The sequence below is a fragment of the Oncorhynchus mykiss genome, chromosome 10 (genome assembly GCF_057628025.1).
Source record: "Oncorhynchus mykiss isolate SJ-2025 chromosome 10, ASM5762802v1, whole genome shotgun sequence".
Taxonomy (NCBI): Eukaryota; Metazoa; Chordata; class Actinopteri; order Salmoniformes; family Salmonidae; genus Oncorhynchus; species Oncorhynchus mykiss.
In genome coordinates this window covers 74,415,001-74,433,609 of record NC_143031.1, presented here as the reverse complement: position 1 = coordinate 74,433,609, position 18,609 = coordinate 74,415,001, and the positions used below count along the sequence as shown (strand labels likewise).

Sequence of the window (18,609 nt, the reverse complement as noted above, 5' to 3'; positions counted from 1 at the left end):
TGGCAAGCGGTACCAGAGCATCAAGTCTAGGACCAAAAGGCTCCTTAACAGCTTCTACCCCCAAGCCCCCATAACTGCTGAACAATTAACCAAATGGCCACCCGGACTATTTACATTATTTTATTGTGTTACTTTTTATTATGTTTTACTTTCGTTTATTTGGTACATATTTTCTTAACTCTTCTTGAACTGCACTGTTGGTTAAACCTCTTTGGGCTGAGATCCCACTAACGGGATCGATATAACAACAGCCAGTGAAAGTGCATGGAGCCAAATTCAAACAACAGAAATCTCATAAGTATTTTAGACCATTTTAAAGATACAATTCTTGTTAATCCCACCACAGTGTCCGATTTCAAAAATACTTTACGACGAAAGCACACCAAGCGATTATGTTAGGTGAGTGCCTAGTCACAGAAAAACACAGCAATTTTTCCAGCCAAAGAGAGGAGTCACAAAAAGCAGAAAAAGAGAGAAATGAATCACTAACCTTTGATGATCTTCATCGGATGATACTCATAGGACTTCATGTTACACAATACATGTATGTTTTGTTTGATAAAGTTCATATTTATATCAAAAAATCTCAGTGTACATTGGCGCGTTATTTTCAGTAGTTCCTAAACATCTGGTGATTTTGCAGAGAGCCACATCAATTTACAGAAATACTCATAATAAACATTGCTAAAACATACAACTGTTATACATGGAACTTTAGATAAACTTCTCCTTAATGCAACCGCTGTGTCAGATTTCAAAAAAGCTTTACCGAAAAAGCACACCATGCAATAATCTGAGTACAGCGCTCAGAGACCAAAACAACCCAAACAGATTTCCACCATGTTGTGTAGTCAACAGAAGTCAGAAATAGCATTATAAATATTCACTTACCTTTGATGATCTTCATCAGAATGCACTCCCAGGAATCCCAGTTCCACAATAAATGTTTGATAAAATCCATCATTTATGTCCAAATACCTCCTTTTTGTTCACGCGTTTAGCCCAGTAATCCAAAATCATGACGCACCTGCAGACGAAAAGTCAAAAAGTTCCGTTACAGTCCGTAGAAAAGTGTCAAACGATGTATAGAATCAATCTTTAGAATGTTTTTATCATAGATCTTCAATAATGTTCCAACCGGAGAATTCCTTTGTCTGTAGAAATGCAATGAAAAGCAAGCCTACTCTTATGTGAACGCACGTGCTCAGCTCATGCATCTCTGACAGACCTCTGACTCAATCCCCTCTCATTTGCCACCCACTTCACAGTAGAAGCATCAAACAAGGTTCTAAAGACTGTTGACATCTAGTGGAAGCCTTAGGAAGAGCAATATGACCCCATGTGTATTAAATAGGCAATGAGTTGAAAAACTACAAACCTCAGATTTCCCACTTCCTGGTTGGATTTTTTCTCACGTTTTTGCCTGCCATATGAGTTCTGTTATACTCACAGACATCATTCAAACAGTTTTAGGAACTTCAGAGTGTTTGCTATCCAAATATACAATATTTTACAATATTATATATATATAATATGCATATCTTAGCTTCTGGGACTGAGTAGCAGGCAGTTTACTCTGGGCACCTTATTCATCCAAGCTACTCAATACTGCCCCCAGCCATAACAAGTTTTAAGGTCTACACGTGTTGTATTTGACCCATGTGACAAATAAAGTGTGATTTGATTTGATCTTCCATCACAACAGCCCTGCGCTGCTCCGCATAGTATAAGAAGTATACATGCCCTGACTTCTGTAGAGGCCATATCACGGTAAATGCTTGACAGCCAAGGCAGACATCAGATTGAACATGTAGCGCCTTTGATGGTTTGGCATTGCGGTTGTGGCGGAGGGATTTCATGACCTGGCGGTGGTTATGTGCCTGCTAGCTAAATAATGTGAGGCAAGAACACACCAACTAAAACACTGTCCCTCGTGTAAGTTATAAGAGAAGTCGACGCTTTAGGTGTAATTATTGCGTTAATGTACTGTTACTATAATGTCACACAACGTATCAGACTTGTTTGCAGCTATCCAATACAACTAGATAACGTTAGCTAACTAGAGAGCACGGGCGAGCCCAGTCCGTGTTCGCTAGCTCGATCGGAAAATATGGTTGGCTTTCTTAATTTCAGTTCACTTATTTGAAATTTTTTTAAATATCACACATTGTATTGTGTATTAAAAAGAGTCCTCTACTTGAAAATATGTTTTTGATGGGTTTGTCGAGCTAGCTAAAGTTAACAAGCCTAACACCAGATGTAACGTATTTCCCAACATGATTCCAACTAACCTCAGTCACAGAAGCTATCGAGGCCGATAATAATATTCGTTAACATTCGTTCTGTCTGTGCAGATGAGGAAGAAGGCGCTAGCAACTGAGAGCATTAAAAAAAAAAGATACCGCCCGAACAGGGACTTGAACCCTGGACCCTCAGATTAAAAGTCTGATGCTCTACCGACTGAGCTATCCGGGCTCTGACTGGCAGAGAAAGTGGAAAGATTTTGATTTTAAAAACTCGTAGGGTAGATCACGTCTCGACTTGCTTGGAAAGTGACTATTCCCTGCTACAGCGCATTGTTTCTGTGTTGCTCAGCTCAAGAGCTAGGGGGCACTTTTCAACCCCATAGCTAACTTTACTGTAAGTGTATTGCAGGCAGCATCGTAACGTTTATACCACAGATTAATAGAGTTTTGGTTTTACCCACAGGGACAGTTATCGTATCTTTGGTTATACTAACGTTAATTTAGCTAGTTACTGTAGCTACATCATAGCTCGCTAGTGTTCCATTTCATTCTGTGGTCGGCTAACCTAGTACCGGCGCAAAGATACACTATTGGCCATGTGTATGTGTCAATATGCACGGAAAAGCTATTGTCAGCCTCTGTGTTGTTCCTTTAATCTTCATTTATTGGCAATTCATTGTTTTCCTCTGATCAACATACGTCATTTATTAACGTCATTAACGTGAGCAACAAAAAAACTGAGATTAATGCATCGTGGCAGTTTTTTTTTTTGTCCTGTCCAAGTTTAGGACGTGAAAGACCGACGTGTTGATCCGATTAAAGGAAAAAAAATAAAAGTGTACAGGCCCCAGCGAGATTTGAACTCGCGACCCCTGGTTTACAAGACCAGTGCTCTAACCCCTGAGCTATGGAGCCCTGTTCTGTTGAGGCTGAAACGCAGACTGTTTTTGACTGTGACATAGTTTTTCATTAGAATTCTATAAGCATTCTGAAAACATATATGGTTGCTTGCAAAGACCTCAATTGATCGATTTAATTTTATTGTTAAAACATCCTTATATCAGTATTTTAAATCAACACGATAAAGACAACAACAATATCCTGCATTCTGACTTGCAATGTGTTTTCAACTGCAACCACTAGATGGCGTCAAAGAACGACATTTGTCAACAAGAAATTCAGAAGTTGTTTGTAGCCTGTCATTTGTTGCCCTCAAGTGGATAATTAAGCAATAAGGCTTAATTGTGGTATATGACCAACATCCGCTGTCCCTGTACAACGCAACGCGGGGTGCCTGGATGCAGCCCTTAGCCGTGGTATATTGGCCATATACCACAAACCCCAGATGTGCCTTATTATAAACTGGTTACCAACATAATTGCAAATTAGTCTTCCAAATGGACAATGACACCAAGCATACTTACAAAGTTGTGGCAAAATGGCTAAAGGACAACAAAGTCAAGGTATTGGATTGGCCATAACAAAGCCCTGACCTCAATCCTATAGAAAATTTGTGGGCAGAACTGAAAAAGCGTGTGCGAGCAAGGAGGCCTACAAACCTGACTCAGTTACACCAGCTCTGTCAGGAGGAATGGGCCAAAATTCACCCAACTTATTGTGGGAAGCTTGTAGAAGGCTAAACGCTTGACCCAAGTTTTAAACAATTTAGAGGCAATGCTACCAAATACTAATTGAGTGTATGTAAACTTCTGGCCCACTGGGAATGTGATGAAGGAAATAAAATATGAAATAAATCATTATCTCTACTATTATTCTGACATTTTCACATTCTTAAAATAAAGTGGTCATACTAACTGACATGAAACAGGGGATTTTTACTAGGATTAAATGTCAGGGAATTGTGAACATTTATTTGGCTAAGGTGTATGTAAACTTCAGACTTCAACTGTATATACAAGTAAAATAACACTGCAACTAACACAGAATGGGCACACAAATAAATAAACCTGCAGTTGGCATAGCCTGTAAGGCAACACTATACACCTTGCTATTTTTGTGTTTGCCAATGCATTTACAATTTGGGATAACTTCAGGGCAGATCTGCACCAGTGGGGTACTACTACTTTGGGAATTCAATGCACATGACTGGCTTGCTATAGGCAGCCTCCTATGGCTTTGGGCGTGGTATAGAAATAGAACGGAGGTACCAGCCTCCGGGATGGAACATATTCAGTATCGGAATACAGAGACGGATACGTATGGTTAGCCAGAGGACATCAAATATGTCCAATATTTGCTTTGGAATACTGAATCAATTCCACCATGGAACTCGAATTCGATATCCAATAAATACGCGCAGGAATTGAATTGAATTGTGTTTTATGGATTTATGAAAAGGCGTATTTTTTTTCCATCACTAAAGCCACTTGAGGATTGTAAATGAGAAACATGCGTGTGGAAGACGGGCGGATAGTTAGTCTTGGTTTTGAACCCATTTCTAAAACCAAGCCTCCAACGCAACGAACGTAAGTAACTAGTGAATAGGCCAATATATGTGATTTTCAAATACCAATAAAATGCTGCGTTTGTTGTTTGCGTTTTGATTGTGTTTATAAAAAAAGGACTAGCCCGTGCGTAAACATGCGTTCCAAATGCTCCATGATCACAATACATCATAATAACTTCTATCCTAACAAGTCGCCTTTCTCTGAACTTGGACAAGTCAATAGAGAGGCTATAAAAAACCTATATAGATACCGGAAAGTTTTCTTCTTGAATGGTTTCTTTCTTGTGGTTAGCCTAGGTAGTTGTGTACAGTAATTGACACAATTGGTTTACTTGTAGCCTAATGTAGCCCATCTCCCACCCGTGGGACGATACAGTTACAGTAATGATATGTAATAAACATGTTCAATAGGCCGACTGTACTGTTTCTAGGGAAAATGACGCGATGATTAGCCAATGATCACAAAGAGCTGAGTAATCGCCCACAAACTTGTTGTGCCAGGGTACATCCCCAAAAAAATGGTAGTGAATGAAATGGGATTGTCCTGAATGAAACTGTACACCCAATCCGTTCTCTCTGCGTAGCATATACCTGTCCAGCCGGTTTCAAAGATTTGTGAAAGCTCGATCCGGGAGTTACGGGTATTGGTAGGTAGGTCTATTACGAGAGGGGTGTTGGATGTCAGTTAGGAATAGTTCAACACACGACGCCCCAACGACTGGAACGGAGCTCCTTTCTCTCGCCACTTGCGCAACAAGTGACTCTGCCAAAGGGATTTATAAAATTCAGTCGGACACATTTTGTTTCTTTATGCTAGAACGTGACTGAAAATCAAGGCTTTCGACGAGAATAACAGGAGCACTCTCTCCGTTTCTTTGCCTGTCCACGGTTTATGAAGGCATCACAACCGGGTATAAAATCCGATTTCTCCGTGTTCGACCATGAAAGTGACACGGATGTTTGTGCCCAGATGCTGCGCTCCTTCACATTAGCACGTCGCCGGCTGACTAAATGTAAGATCCTCTTTGTTCATTTAGGGAGACCTGTATTTGTGTGTAGATATCATCTAGCTACAAGCCCATATAACTTAGAAACTACGGGACTTCGTGTAGGCTAGATTGAGCCAAGTGATGTTGGAATCAGTGATGAGACATCGATCCTCGTTTCAATAAACAGCGATAGGCTACTTTGTAGCCAAATCAAAATGAACAAAGTCTAGCCTGGTTCTGGATGTAAACACAACGTCGCGCCTTCTTTTTTAAACCATGGTTGCTAACAGAGGAGTATTTTCTCACTTCTCTTTCCAGGGCCACCATGCTCCATGCGTCCGCTGTGGTCGTGTGGGAATGGCTCAACGAACACGGGCGGTGGCGGCCCTACAGCCCGACCGTCTCCCACCACATCGAGGCGGTGATACGAAGCGATCCCCGTGGTGGGAGCGTCGTGCTAGGCCAAGTCGACAACCGCCTCTCGCCCTACATCCTAGACCTGCAGTCGATGCACCAGTTCAGGCAGGACACAGGTAAGAAGACGAGAGCTGAGAGGTGGGAATGGCTGTTGTTGTTGTGGGGATGCCGATGTGGTGTTGTTACGCGCCTGGTGTTGTTTGAGTTGAGTTGTTTAAGGCACGTGGATGTATATAGGTGGAGAACTTTTGTCAAACAGCACAGTTTAAAATATATGGCAAATAGAAATCAAAACCGGATGGTCTTAAGAGATAGACGGGAAACCACGTGTTTGATGTATTTGATACCATTCCACGTATTCTGCTCCATTCATTACCACCAGCCAGTTCTCCCCAATTAAGGTCCCGCCAACCTCCTGTTATGTCCAGTGAGTGTCTCTGTGTCTCGGTCTGTCCAGAGTGGATATATTGTTATAGACAAAAGTCCTATCAGAATTCTTACTTCTACATAGGCCTTTTTAAACATCTTAGGCTCAGTTGTCAGTCTGTTCTAGTTTTTACTTCACGTTACTGCACGGCTGTGTTAAATTCCGTTCGTTTTGCATGTGGTTCAACTAATAGACTGCTTCGCCACTGGGGTGGAGCTTAGAGCTCACACCTTGGTTCCATTCCGTCATAGAATGAGAATTAAGAATTAATTACAATCAGTTCCATATTCCTAGGGAGTTAAACCCTCCGCTTGCCTGTCAGACAGAATGGGGTGAAAGTGGGATGACCTACGACAGCTGTACCTCACAGAGCCTTGGCCTCTCTTACGAGATACATTCTTCCCCCGTAGTCCCCGAATCTAACGCACGCAGCTGCTGTGTGGGGACTGACATTGGGTGGTATAAACAGAGGGAGCGAGAGAGAAAGGGCACCCTATTTCCTACATAATGCTCTAGTTTTAGTCAAAAGTAGTGCACTACATAGGGAATAGGGTGCTCTTTGTGACAGATCCAGAGTGTAAGGGGAAAGCAGAGAGAATGTGATATTTCAAGGCTTAACAGCAGAGAATCTGAGAATCTGCCTCCGGTGAGGGAGATGGAAGGAGGGATAGAAAGAGAGGGAGATGGAAGGAGGGATAGAAAGAGAGGGAGTCGGAGGGAGGTAATAGGGAAGCCCATCTATCTCTCTCTTTGTGGAAGTTGAGAGAACAGATGTTTGTTCCTCTATTGTGGCCTAGACATTCACGCAGGGCGCACACACACACACACACACACAGGGAAGAGTGTGGAAGAGAGTTGTAGGCGCAGAACCCGAGACGGGGTAGAGGGCGTACCGGCAATTCTAAGTTCACCGAAGTGGAAGATGAAGACAAAAGAGAGGACGAGAAAGAAAGTGGGAGAGAGCAGTAACGACAGAACCATCTCTCTTTACCTTGTAGCTCCACTCTGCTATTTCACCACAGCTGATGATTGTATGACACTGTGACACCTCTCCCTCCCACATCCTCTCACAACGTTGGTGCTAGAGACAGACCGCATGAGAATACAGAAGCTCGCAGCTCACCGCTAGCCAAGCAGTTTCTAAACGAGCTTCGCGCCCCGTGGCGATCGTTTTAAGCCTCACCATGTTTCTCCTCTCTCCGTGTCCTGGCTTTTCCCACCACTGTGTGATGCAGTGTTTCTATGATGCCGTCAAAGACTCCCATTACTTTGTTGCTTCAACAACTTTTTTAGAAATATTATTAGACTTTAAATCCCCTTCCTGTAATTCCCCGTAGCTACTGGATGTGGAAACGCAGCTTCCCAACTGTTCACAGGGCTAATAGTCAATCAAGGAAGCCAGACTGAAGGGTTTCCAGCTGTCACTGACGGCTGAGGTTTCCCTTTTTCTAGAGGAGCCCTGTGGAAGGTAAAACCCATCTAGCATTAGCGTCTCGCTGTCATTTCAGGGAGCCGTTAGCCTTCAGGCTAGCTGCCGTCAACCAACTCAACATCTAGCGTTAGCGTCTCGCTGTCATTTCAGGGAGCCGTTAGCCTTCAGGCTAGCTGCCGTCAACCAACTCAACATCTAGCATTAGCGTCTCGCTGTCATTTCAGGGAGCCGTTAGCCTTCAGGCTAGCTGCCGTCAACCAACTCAACATCTAGCATTAGCGTCTGTCATTTCAGGGAGCCGTTAGCCTTCAGGCTAGCTGCCGTCAACCAACTCAACATCTAGCATTAGCGTCTGTCATTTCAGGGAGCCGTTAGCCTTCAGGCTAGCTGCCGTCAACCAACTCAACATCTAGCATTAGCGTCTGTCATTTCAGGGAGCCGTTAGCCTTCAGGCTAGCTGCCGTCAACCAACTCAACATCTAGTGTTAGCATCTGGCTGTCATTTCAGGGAGCCGTTAGCCTTCAGGCTAGCTGCCGTCAACCAACTCAACATCTAGTGTTAGCATCTGGCTGTCATTTCAGGGAGCCATTAGCCTTCAGGCAAGCTGCTGTCAAAAGCCGTTTGGGGAGTCTTTTCTCAAACATAGGCAAATATTTTTCTACCTGAAGTGGATGAATAGAAAGTAGATTCCCTTTGTAATTCTGAGATGCACTTGCCGACTGAGCCATTGCTGTTACCGTCTGTCAGACAACAGGCAGACTGTTGTGAAAGGACACACCCTTTTGACCACCGATTGAGTCACTGACTCCTTCTCTAACACATTGTCAATATGTCTTTCTCGCTCTTCTCTGTCTCTCCCTTCTCTGTCTCTCCCTTCTCTGTCTCTCCCTTCTCTGTCTCTCCCTTCTCTGTCTCTCCCTTCTCTGTCTCTCCCTTCTCTGTCTCTCCCTTCTCTGTCTCCCTCCTCTGTCTCTCCCTCCTCTGTCTCTTTCCTCTCTCTTTTCTCTCTGACTCCTGTCTCTCTCCCTCCTCTCTCTCCTGTCTCTCTCCCTCCTCTCTCTCTCCTGTCCCTCCTTTTGTCTCTCTGGTCTCTCTCCATCCTGTCTCTCTCCCCCCTTTTGTCTCTCTGGTCTCTCTCCCTCCCCCGTCTCTCTAGTCTCTCTCCCTCCCCCGTCTCTCTGGTCTCTCTCCCTCCTCTGTCTCTCTGGTCTCTCCCTTCTGTCTGACTCCTCTGTCTCTCCCTCCTCTGTCTCTCCTGTCTCTCTTTTCTGTCTGACTCTCCTGTCTCTCCCTCCTGTCTCTCCCTTCTGTCTGACTCCTGTCTCTCTCCCTCCTCTGTCTCTCCCTCCTCTGTCTCCTCTGTCTCGCCTGTCTCTCTCCCTCTCATAGACATAAAACCCAAACTCAAACGAATTGTCACATTGGTAAACACACCAACACAACCTTGTGGCATAGGGTGTTGTGGTGGGAGAGTTAGAGAATAATGGTTGAAATGACATGTTGGCTGATATAGTCCGAGACTGACAACAGGCAGCTAGACAGACAGACTGACAACAGGCAGCTAGACAGACAGACTGACAACAGGCAGCTCGACAGAGAGACTGACAACAGGCAGCTAGACAGAGAGACTGACAAATGGCAGCTAGACAGAGAGACTGTCAACAGGCAGCTAGACAGAGAGACTGACAACAGGCAGCTAGACAGAGAGACTGACAACAGGCAGCTAGACAGAGAGACTGACAACAGGCAGCTAGACAGAGAGACTGACAACAGGCAGCTAGACAGAGAGACTGACAACAGGCAGCTAGACAGAGAGGCTGACAACAGGCAGCTAGACAGAGAGGCTGACAACAGGCAGCTAGACAGAGAGGCTGACAACAGGCAGCTAGGCAGAGAAGCTGACAACAGGTAGAGAGGCTGACAACAGGCAGCTAGGCAGAGTGGCTGACAACAGACAGAGAGGCTGACAACAGGCAGAGAGGCTGACAACAGGCAGAGAGGCTGACAACAGGCAGAGAGGCTGACAACAGGCAGAGAAGCTGACAACAGGCAGCTAGGCAGAGAAGCTGACAACAGGTAGAGAGCCTGACAACAGGCAGCTAGGCAGAGAGGCTGACAACATGCAGATAGACAGAGAGGCTGACAACAGGCAAATAGACATAGATAGACAGAGAGTGAATGATCGGCTAAACACACAGATGAGACTGACAGGGAGGCATAGGTGCTATGGATAGGAAAGCACAGAGGGGGGGCTGGGGGGGTCTGGTCTTAGAACACACACACACACACACACACACACACACACACACACTGGTCTTGGAAGAAGCAGAGAGAGAGAGAGAGAGATGGAAGGGGGAGTAGAACAGAACGTTCCCCCCAGTACAACTCAGTAGGTTGTTGGAGGAGGAGGAGAGAGAGATGGAAGGGGGAGTAGAACAGAACGTTCCCCCCAGTACAACTCAGTAGGTTGTTGGAGGAGGAGGAGAGAGAGATGGAAGGGGGAGTAGAACAGAACGTTCCCCCCAGTACAACTCAGTAGGTTGTTGGAGGAGAGAGAGAGAGATGGAAGGGGGAGTAGAACAGAACGTTCCCCCCAGTACAACTCAGTAGGTTGTTGGAGGAGGAGAGAGAGATGGAAGGGGGAGTAGAACAGAACGTTCCCCCCAGTACAACTCAGTAGGTTGTTGGAGGAGGAGGAGAGAGAGATGGAAGGGGGAGTAGAACAGAACGTTCCCCCCAGTACAACTCAGTAGGTTGTTGGAGGAGGAGGAGAGAGAGATGGAAGGGGGAGTAGAACAGAACGTTCCCCCCAGTACAACTCAGTAGGTTGTTGGAGGAGGAGGAGAGAGAGATGGAAGGGGGAGTAGAACAGAACGTTCCCCCCAGTACAACTCAGTAGGTTGTTGGAGGAGGAGAGAGAGATGGAAGGGGGAGTAGAACAGAACGTTCCCCCCAGTACAACTCAGTAGGTTGTTGGAGGAGGAGGAGAGAGAGATGGAAGGGGGAGTAGAACAGAACGTTCCCCCCAGTACAACTCAGTAGGTTGTTGGAGGAGGAGGAGAGAGAGATGGAAGGGGGAGTAGAACAGAACGTTCCCCCCAGTACAACTCAGTAGGTTGTTGGAGGAGAGAGAGAGAGAGAGAGATGGAAGGGGGAGTAGAACAGAACGTTCCCCCCAGTACAACTCAGTAGGTTGTTGGAGGAGGAGGAGAGAGAGATGGAAGGGGGAGTAGAACAGAACGTTCCCCCCAGTACAACTCAGTAGGTTGTTGGAGGAGGAGGAGAGAGAGATGGAAGGGGGAGTAGAACAGAACGTTCCCCCCAGTACAACTCAGTAGGTTGTTGGAGGAGGAGGAGAGAGAGATGGAAGGGGGAGTAGAACAGAACGTTCCCCCCAGTACAACTCAGTAGGTTGTTGGAGGAGGAGGAGAGAGAGATGGAAGGGGGAGTAGAACAGAACGTTCCCCCCAGTACAACTCAGTAGGTTGTTGGAGGAGGAGGAGAGAGAGATGGAAGGGGGAGTAGAACAGAACGTTCCCCCCAGTACAACTCAGTAGGTTGTTGGAGGAGGAGGAGAGAGAGATGGAAGGGGGAGTAGAACAGAACGTTCCCCCCAGTACAACTCAGTAGGTTGTTGGAGGAGGAGAGAGAGATGGAAGGGGGAGTAGAACAGAACGTTCCCCCCAGTACAACTCAGTAGGTTGTTGTGCAACAGTCTGTGTCAGGTTACTTCAGGGCCCCAGGGCCTCCCAAGTGCCGTCAGTCACTGCGTGTTTCACAACGTAGGCCTTGGATTAGGAGCAGAGAGGACACACACACACACACACACACACGGGGTCATGCATGAAGAGTGCACAGACACACATACATACACACATATGCTCAAACGCTCTACACACACACACGCACCCAAATGCAATGACGCACACACACTGGATTGTGTTTCATTCTATCTGATGGCTCTCGTGTTTGGGCTAAGAGGGTCGGAGGGCTACAAAGAGAAGGGACTCCCGAGGGGCGCAGTGGTCTAAGACACGGCATCTCAGTGCAAGAGACGTCCAGGCTGCATCACATCTGGCTGTGATTGGGAGTCCCATAGGGCGGCGCACAATTGGCCCACATTGTCTGTGTTTGGCCGGGGTAGGCCGTCACTGTAAATAAGAATTTGTTCTTAACTAACTTGCCTAGTTAAATGAAGGTTAAATTAGATAGAATAAATCGATGTGAGTGGTGTTTTTGTGCTTCTAGGTTGTGCCGGCCATATATTTTAACTGTTTTGGTAGTTTATACTCTCTCTCTCTCTCTTTATCGCTCTCTCTCTCTCTCTCTCTTTATCGCTCTCTCTCTCTCTATTTCTCTCTATTTCTCTCTTTCTCTCTCTCTCTCTCTATCTCTCTCTCTCTCTGTCTCTCTCTGTCTGTCTCTCTCTCTCTATTTCCCTCTCTCTCTATTTCTCTCTCTCTCTCTATTTCTCTCTCTCTCTCTCTCTTCCTCTCTCTCTTTATCTCAACTTAAGGGGCTTTATTGACATGGGAAACCTATGTCTACATTGTCAAAGCAAGTGAAATAGATAATAAACAGAAGTGACATGAACAGTGAACATTACACTCAGAGGTTCCAAAAGAATAAAGACATTTCAAATGTTATATTATGTCTATGTACAGTGTTGTAATGATGTGTAAATAGTTAAAGTCCAAAATAAATCAACATAAATATAGCAGCAGGATGGAGAGAGGGAGAAAAGAGCCAGTATAGGAAGAGGGGAGGGGAGGAGAGGAGAGGACTTCTGTGTAGAAGATCATCTGAGGTCAGTCAGACTAGAACACAGAGAAATGAGGAACGAGGGAAAAGAGAGATGGAGAGAGGGGGAGGGGCATTAGAAACCACAGCTCTTCTTTTAGAAGGGATCTAGCAGACACCTTTATGTCTCTTCTTCTCCTTCCCCTGCTTTGTCTCTTCTTCTCGTTCCCCGTCCCCTGCTCTGTCTCTTCTTCTCGTTCCCCGTCCCCTGCTCTGTCTCTTCTTCTCGTTCCCCTTCCCCTGCTCTGTCTCTGCTTGTGACATCAGAGTGCTGCTACAGTGCAACTTAGATTCTGTTCCATTAGCGGCGTTTTCTCTCTGTTTTGAGAAAGCGACAGTCTGGCACAAGGCTGGCTTTCCCATTGACGCTAAAGGACAAAGGAAGGAGAGATGGGGCCTGGGGTCGGGCCGGGTCTGGTCTGTCAACCGAAAAGATTCTGTCGGAGTTAGTCAACATTTTCCTGCTCTCTTTTTCTCTCTTTCCTTTCGCAATTGTGTGTGTATGTGTGTGTGTGTGTGTTGTTTCTGTCTGTGTGTGTGTGTGTTGTTTCTGTGTCTGCTTGTGTGTGTTGTTCCTATGTGTGTTGTTTTGTGTGTGTGTGTGTTTGCTTCAGTGAGCAGAGCAGGAATTCACCTCTGAGTGAGGGGCAACAGGTAGTGGACCGCTTGACTGGCCAGGTTTGAGAATGGCTGGAAGGCATGTTTCTCACAGTCATGTAGTGACATGGAGACTGTCTCCCAGGTCTGTGAGAGAAATTCGACTCAATATGGCATGAGGGTCTGCTATACAAATTGATGGAAAGCAGTGTTGAGGGAGAAACATACAACATTATTAAATCCATGTACACAAACAACAAGTGTGCTGTTACAATTGGTCCAAAAAACACACACATTTCTTTCCACATTGCCGTGGGGTGAGACCGGGATGCAGCTTAAGCCCCACCATCTTCAACATATATATAAACGAATTGACAAGGGCACTAGAACAGTCTGCAGCACCCGGCCTCACCCTGCTAGAATCTGAAGTAGGACTAGGTGACATGGCCTGAAACTCATTTCTCAAGTCTTTTCAAACTTATGGGCTATTCACGATACACATCTCAATTTACAACAAAAAATACATCTCTAAATAAGCTGTGTTCTACAATTAAAGGTCAAATACACTGCATTTAATCAAATTAATTCACACACTAAATTCTGCGATACAGGCATTTGGAATATTGAGCAAAAACATACATTCAAATTAATCAAATTAATTTGATATATCGCCCAGCCCTAATCTGAAGTCAAATGTCTACTGTTTGCTGATGATCTAATGCTTCTGTCCCCAACCAAGGAGGGCCTACAGCAGCACCGAGATCCTCTCCACAGATTCAGATTCTGTCTGGTTGACCTGGGCCCTGACAGTATATCTCAGTAAGACAAAAATAATGGTGTTCCAAAAAAGGTTGTGAGGTCTGGGTTCCGGTCTGAGTTCCGCTCACCAACCAAAATTTCACAAAATGGGACAAACACCAAATTGAGACTCTGCGTGCAGAATTCTGCAAAAGTATCCTCAGTGTACAACGTAAACCACCAAATCATGCATGAAGAGCAGAATTAAGCCGATACCCACTAATGACCAACATCCAGAGAAGAGACATTCTACAACCACCTAAAAGGAAGCGATTCCCAAACCTTCCATAACAAAGCTCTTCTCTAAGCCAGTTGTTCCCAAACATTTTATAGTCCCGTACCCCTTCAAACATTTAACCTCCAGCCGCGTACCCCCTCTAGCACCAGGGTCAGCACACTCTCAAATGTTGTTTTTTGCCATCATTGTAAGCCTGCCACACACACACTATATGATACACTCATTCTTATGTTTAATAAATGTGAGTTGTCACAACCCGGCTCGTGGGAAGTGACAAAGCGCTCTTATAGGACCAGGCCACAAATAATAATAATCATTTTTCTCTTTCTTTAGCCATCTTACATATAAAACCTTATTTGTTCATCAAAAATGGTGAATAACTCACCACAGTGTTCAGCGGTCGACGTCACCGGCTTTCTAGCCATCGCCACTTCATTTCTCATCTTTCCATTTGTTTTGTCTTGTTCAATGGTTTTCATTCCCTAATCAACCTACATGTATTTAGTCCTCTGTTCCCCTCCATGTCTTTGTGTGTAATTGTTATGTGGATTTTGTCAGGCGCTATACTTTTCCTGTGTTCCGTGTGTTTGGCACGTTATTGTTCTTATGTGCTGTCATTTTAAAGTGCGCCTCCCGTACACACCCCTGACAACAGGTTAATGAAGGGTCTGCTTGAAAGGATGCACATCACTCTGTAATGTAGGGTTGTATTGGAGAGAGTCTCAGTATCTGTTGCTTTTATACGTCTTGCTACTCGAAAGTCGTCTTTATTCTCGCTCCAAAAACTCCTGTGGCTTATTTTTCAAATGGTCATGTTTCATTTCTAAATGCCTGCTCAAAAGGGAAGGTTTCCCGTGAGAGAGTAACAGTTAATGTGATTGGATGTTAATTATTTGACTAGGCTACCTGTATTTGACATTGTGTTGTTATTTCACTGAACCCAAATGTATAGCCCCGTTAGAAAATATAAATGTACTGTTTGAATTGTCTTTTTTAAAAATGTGAATTACATTTTTATTTGGCGTACCCCCGATGGCATTGCGCGTACCCCCGATGGCATTGCGCGTACCCCCGATGGCATTGCGCGTACCCCCGATGGCATTGCGCGTACACCCGATGGCATTGCGCGTACCCCCGATGGCATTGCGCATACACCCAGTTTAGGAATACCTGCCCTAAGCAGGCTGGTCCTGGGGCTTTGTTCACAAACAGACCCCACAGAGACACAGGACAGCAACACAATTAGACCCAACCAAATCATGAGAAAACAAAAAGATAATTACTTGACACACTGGAAAGAATCAACAAAAAAACAGAGCAAACTAGAATGCTATTTGGCCCTAAACAGAGAGTACACAGTGGCAGAATACCTGACCACTTTGACTAAGTACAGACTCAGTGAGCATAGCCTTGCTATTGAGAAAGGCCGCCGTAGGCAGACATGGCTCTCAAGCGAAGACAAGCTATGTGCACACTGCCCACAAAATGAGGGCGAAACTGAGCTGCACTTCCTAACCTCCTGCCAAATGTATGACCATATTAGAGACACATATTTCCCTTAGATTACACAAACTCTCATATCTATTGGGTGAAATACCAGCAAGATGTGTGACATGTTGCCACAAGAAAAGGGCAACCAGTGAAGAACACCAATGTGAATACAACCCACATGTATGTTTATCTATCTTCCCCTTTGCACTTTAACTATTTGCATATTGTTACAACACTGTAACAACACTGTATATAGACATAATATGACATTTTAAATGCTTGTCCGTGTAATGTTTACTGTTTATGATCTATTTCACTTGCTTTTTAGAGAGAGAGAGAGAGACCCCTGAGACAGGTGGATAGACTGTCCATCTGGAACCTATTGTTCCCCTCTGCTTCACCCCTCCTGTCAACACACACACACTCCTGTTCTCACACACACACTAACTGACCAGTACAGACTGTTGATTGAGTAACGGTGGGAGGAAGAGGAACAGCCATCTGTTGAAAGAGTAACGGTGGGAGGAAGAGGAACAGCCATCTGTTGAAAGAGTAACGGTGGGAGGAAGAGGAACAGCCATCTGTTGAAAGAGTAACGGTGGGAGGAAGAGGAACAGCCATCTGTTGAAAGAGTAACGGTGGGAGGAAGAGGAACAGCCATCTGTTGAAAGAGTAACGGTGGGAGGAAGAGGAACAGCCATCTGTTGAAAGAGTAACGGTGGGAGGAAGAGGAACAGCCATCTGTTGAAAGAGTAATGTTGGGAGGAAGAGGAACAGCCATCTGTTGAAAGAGTAACGGTGGGAGGAAGAGGAACAGCCATCTGTTGAAAGAGTAACGGTGGGAGGAAGAGGAACAGCCATCTGTTGAAAGAGTAACGGTGGGAGGAAGAGGAACAGCCATCTGTTGAAAGAGTAATGTTGGGCGGAAGAGGCCAACCACAGTGACGTTGTCTGATCAACAGTTTCCATATCACCCTCATGGGAAAGCGACTTCCTCATAAATCAGGTGTTTTATTCCAATAGGATCTTACTGTACTCCTCTGTCTCATCTGCCATTCAGTCAGTTTACCACGTCCACCATGTAATAGTTGAAGAGCAGGTTAATGAACAGCCATGGTCATTATCACCAGCGAGCTTCCCCTACCTCAAGGAGACTCATCAGAGACACCTCTCCTCCCCTACCCCTAGGGGACTCATCAGAGACACCTCTCCTCCCCTACCCCTAGGGGACTCACCAGAGACACCTCTCCTCCCCTACCCCTAGGGGACTCATCAGAGACACCTCTCCTCCCCTTCCCCTACCCCTAGGAGACTCATCAGAGACATCTCTCCTCCCCTACCACCCCTAGGAGACTCATCAGAGACACCTCTCCTCCCCTACCACCCCTAGGAGACTCATCAGAGACACCTCTCCTCCCCTACCACCCCTAGGAGACTCATCAGAGACAGGCTCCAGATTACAATACTAACACCTGGGATTATAGTTAACTAGGTGTTGAAGAGGTGGAGATGGGTGTAATGTGTATATTGATGTTGTATATACAGGACACCTTTGTAAAAGAGGCCGAGGTCTCAGTGTGTCTTCCCTGTAAATAAAAAGACAGAAGGGAAAACAAACAGAACGAGTTGGGAGGGTTTTACGATCCACTGTTAAAATGAGTCCATATTCATTTGGGAACTTTGGGTAACCTGAGCCTAGTGGATGTGGAGGGTAACGTAATCTGTGGCGACATGTTCTCAGAACCGGTTCTCAACAAGGAACCTTTGTGGAACTAGAAGGCTCAGGGGGCGAGCTGGAACAGTCCCTCAGTAGTGATGGAGGCTGCTGAGGGGAGGACGGCTCATAATAATGTCCAGAACGGAGCAAACGGAATGGCATCGACCACATGGAAACCATGGAAACCATGTGTTAGATGTATTTGATACCATTCCACTGATTCTGTTCCAGTCATTACCACGAGTCTGTCCTCCCCAATTAAGGTGCAACCAGCCTCCTGTGCTCAGTAGGTGGTACCCCAGCTGGCCACTGTTTTACCTTCACAGCAACCTGTTATTAAGTCACCTTCAACCCCCTGTAGACACACACACACACACCTGACTTGCTCACCCACCCACCCACCCCCCACCCAAACCAAAACACACACACACACACCTGACATTCCATGAGCCACTATACCCCCACTCACTCACTCAAACACACACACACCCCCCCAACAGCCCCCTCAGCCTGCCCTCTCCCCAGTGGCCTTGGTGAAAGACAGTGAAGGGGTCAGAGAGGTGGATATTATCCCTCAGATCAAAGGAGAACAGTGTTTTCCCTCCCTTCAAAGAGAGGAGCGTCTGCAGACACACTGACAGGGTGGATAGTTGTTCTCCCTCTGGCTGCACCCCTGTGATGAGCCTCGGCCCTGTTCATCCAGGCACACCCGTTCAGGTAGTCCCTCCCTGTTTCAGTCCCTTATCGTCCGGTTGGTGCCTAATGAACACAGCCCTCTCTGTCTTCAGTAGAGACTATAGAAGGTGATTGAAGGACATTGACGTGGCCGGGGTCTATCACAGGACGGAAACTCGAGGGAGAGGGGGGGGGGCACGGCTGTCTTGTCTCGTCACCACAATCCATTCAGCTAATCAGAACCATTGATTGTGTCGACGGCGATGCTATTCTCTGTCTTTTCTTACGTGCACGTTATGAACGGCGCTGTGCAA

At 45.7% G+C, this 18,609-nt stretch overlaps 1 protein-coding gene and 2 non-coding genes across 4 annotated transcripts in view; 1 reads left to right on the top strand and 2 right to left on the bottom strand.

Moving 5' to 3' along the window:
• Positions 1-2,402: 2,402 nt before the first annotated feature.
• Positions 2,403-2,475, bottom strand: trnak-uuu (transfer RNA lysine (anticodon UUU)). The gene has a single exon. It is a non-coding gene; the product is annotated as a tRNA-Lys (tRNA).
• A 613-nt stretch (positions 2,476-3,088) lies between these two features.
• Positions 3,089-3,161, bottom strand: trnat-ugu (transfer RNA threonine (anticodon UGU)). Its single transcript has one exon. It is a non-coding gene; the product is annotated as a tRNA-Thr (tRNA).
• A 1,266-nt stretch (positions 3,162-4,427) lies between these two features.
• The window catches only part of LOC110533210 (E3 ubiquitin-protein ligase DTX4), a 40,356-nt gene continuing 26,174 nt past the window's right edge, over positions 4,428-18,609 (top strand). The window contains exons 1-2 of one of the 2 annotated variants that reach the window (XM_090187895.1): positions 4,428-4,732; positions 6,021-6,235. In XM_090187895.1, the coding sequence (XP_090044021.1) occupies positions 4,647-4,732; positions 6,021-6,235 (301 nt within the window). In that variant the 5' untranslated portion in view covers positions 4,428-4,646. Of the gene's footprint in view, positions 4,733-5,207; positions 5,727-6,020; positions 6,236-18,609 lie in introns of those variants that run through there. The other variant, XM_090187897.1, reaches the window with a different exon arrangement.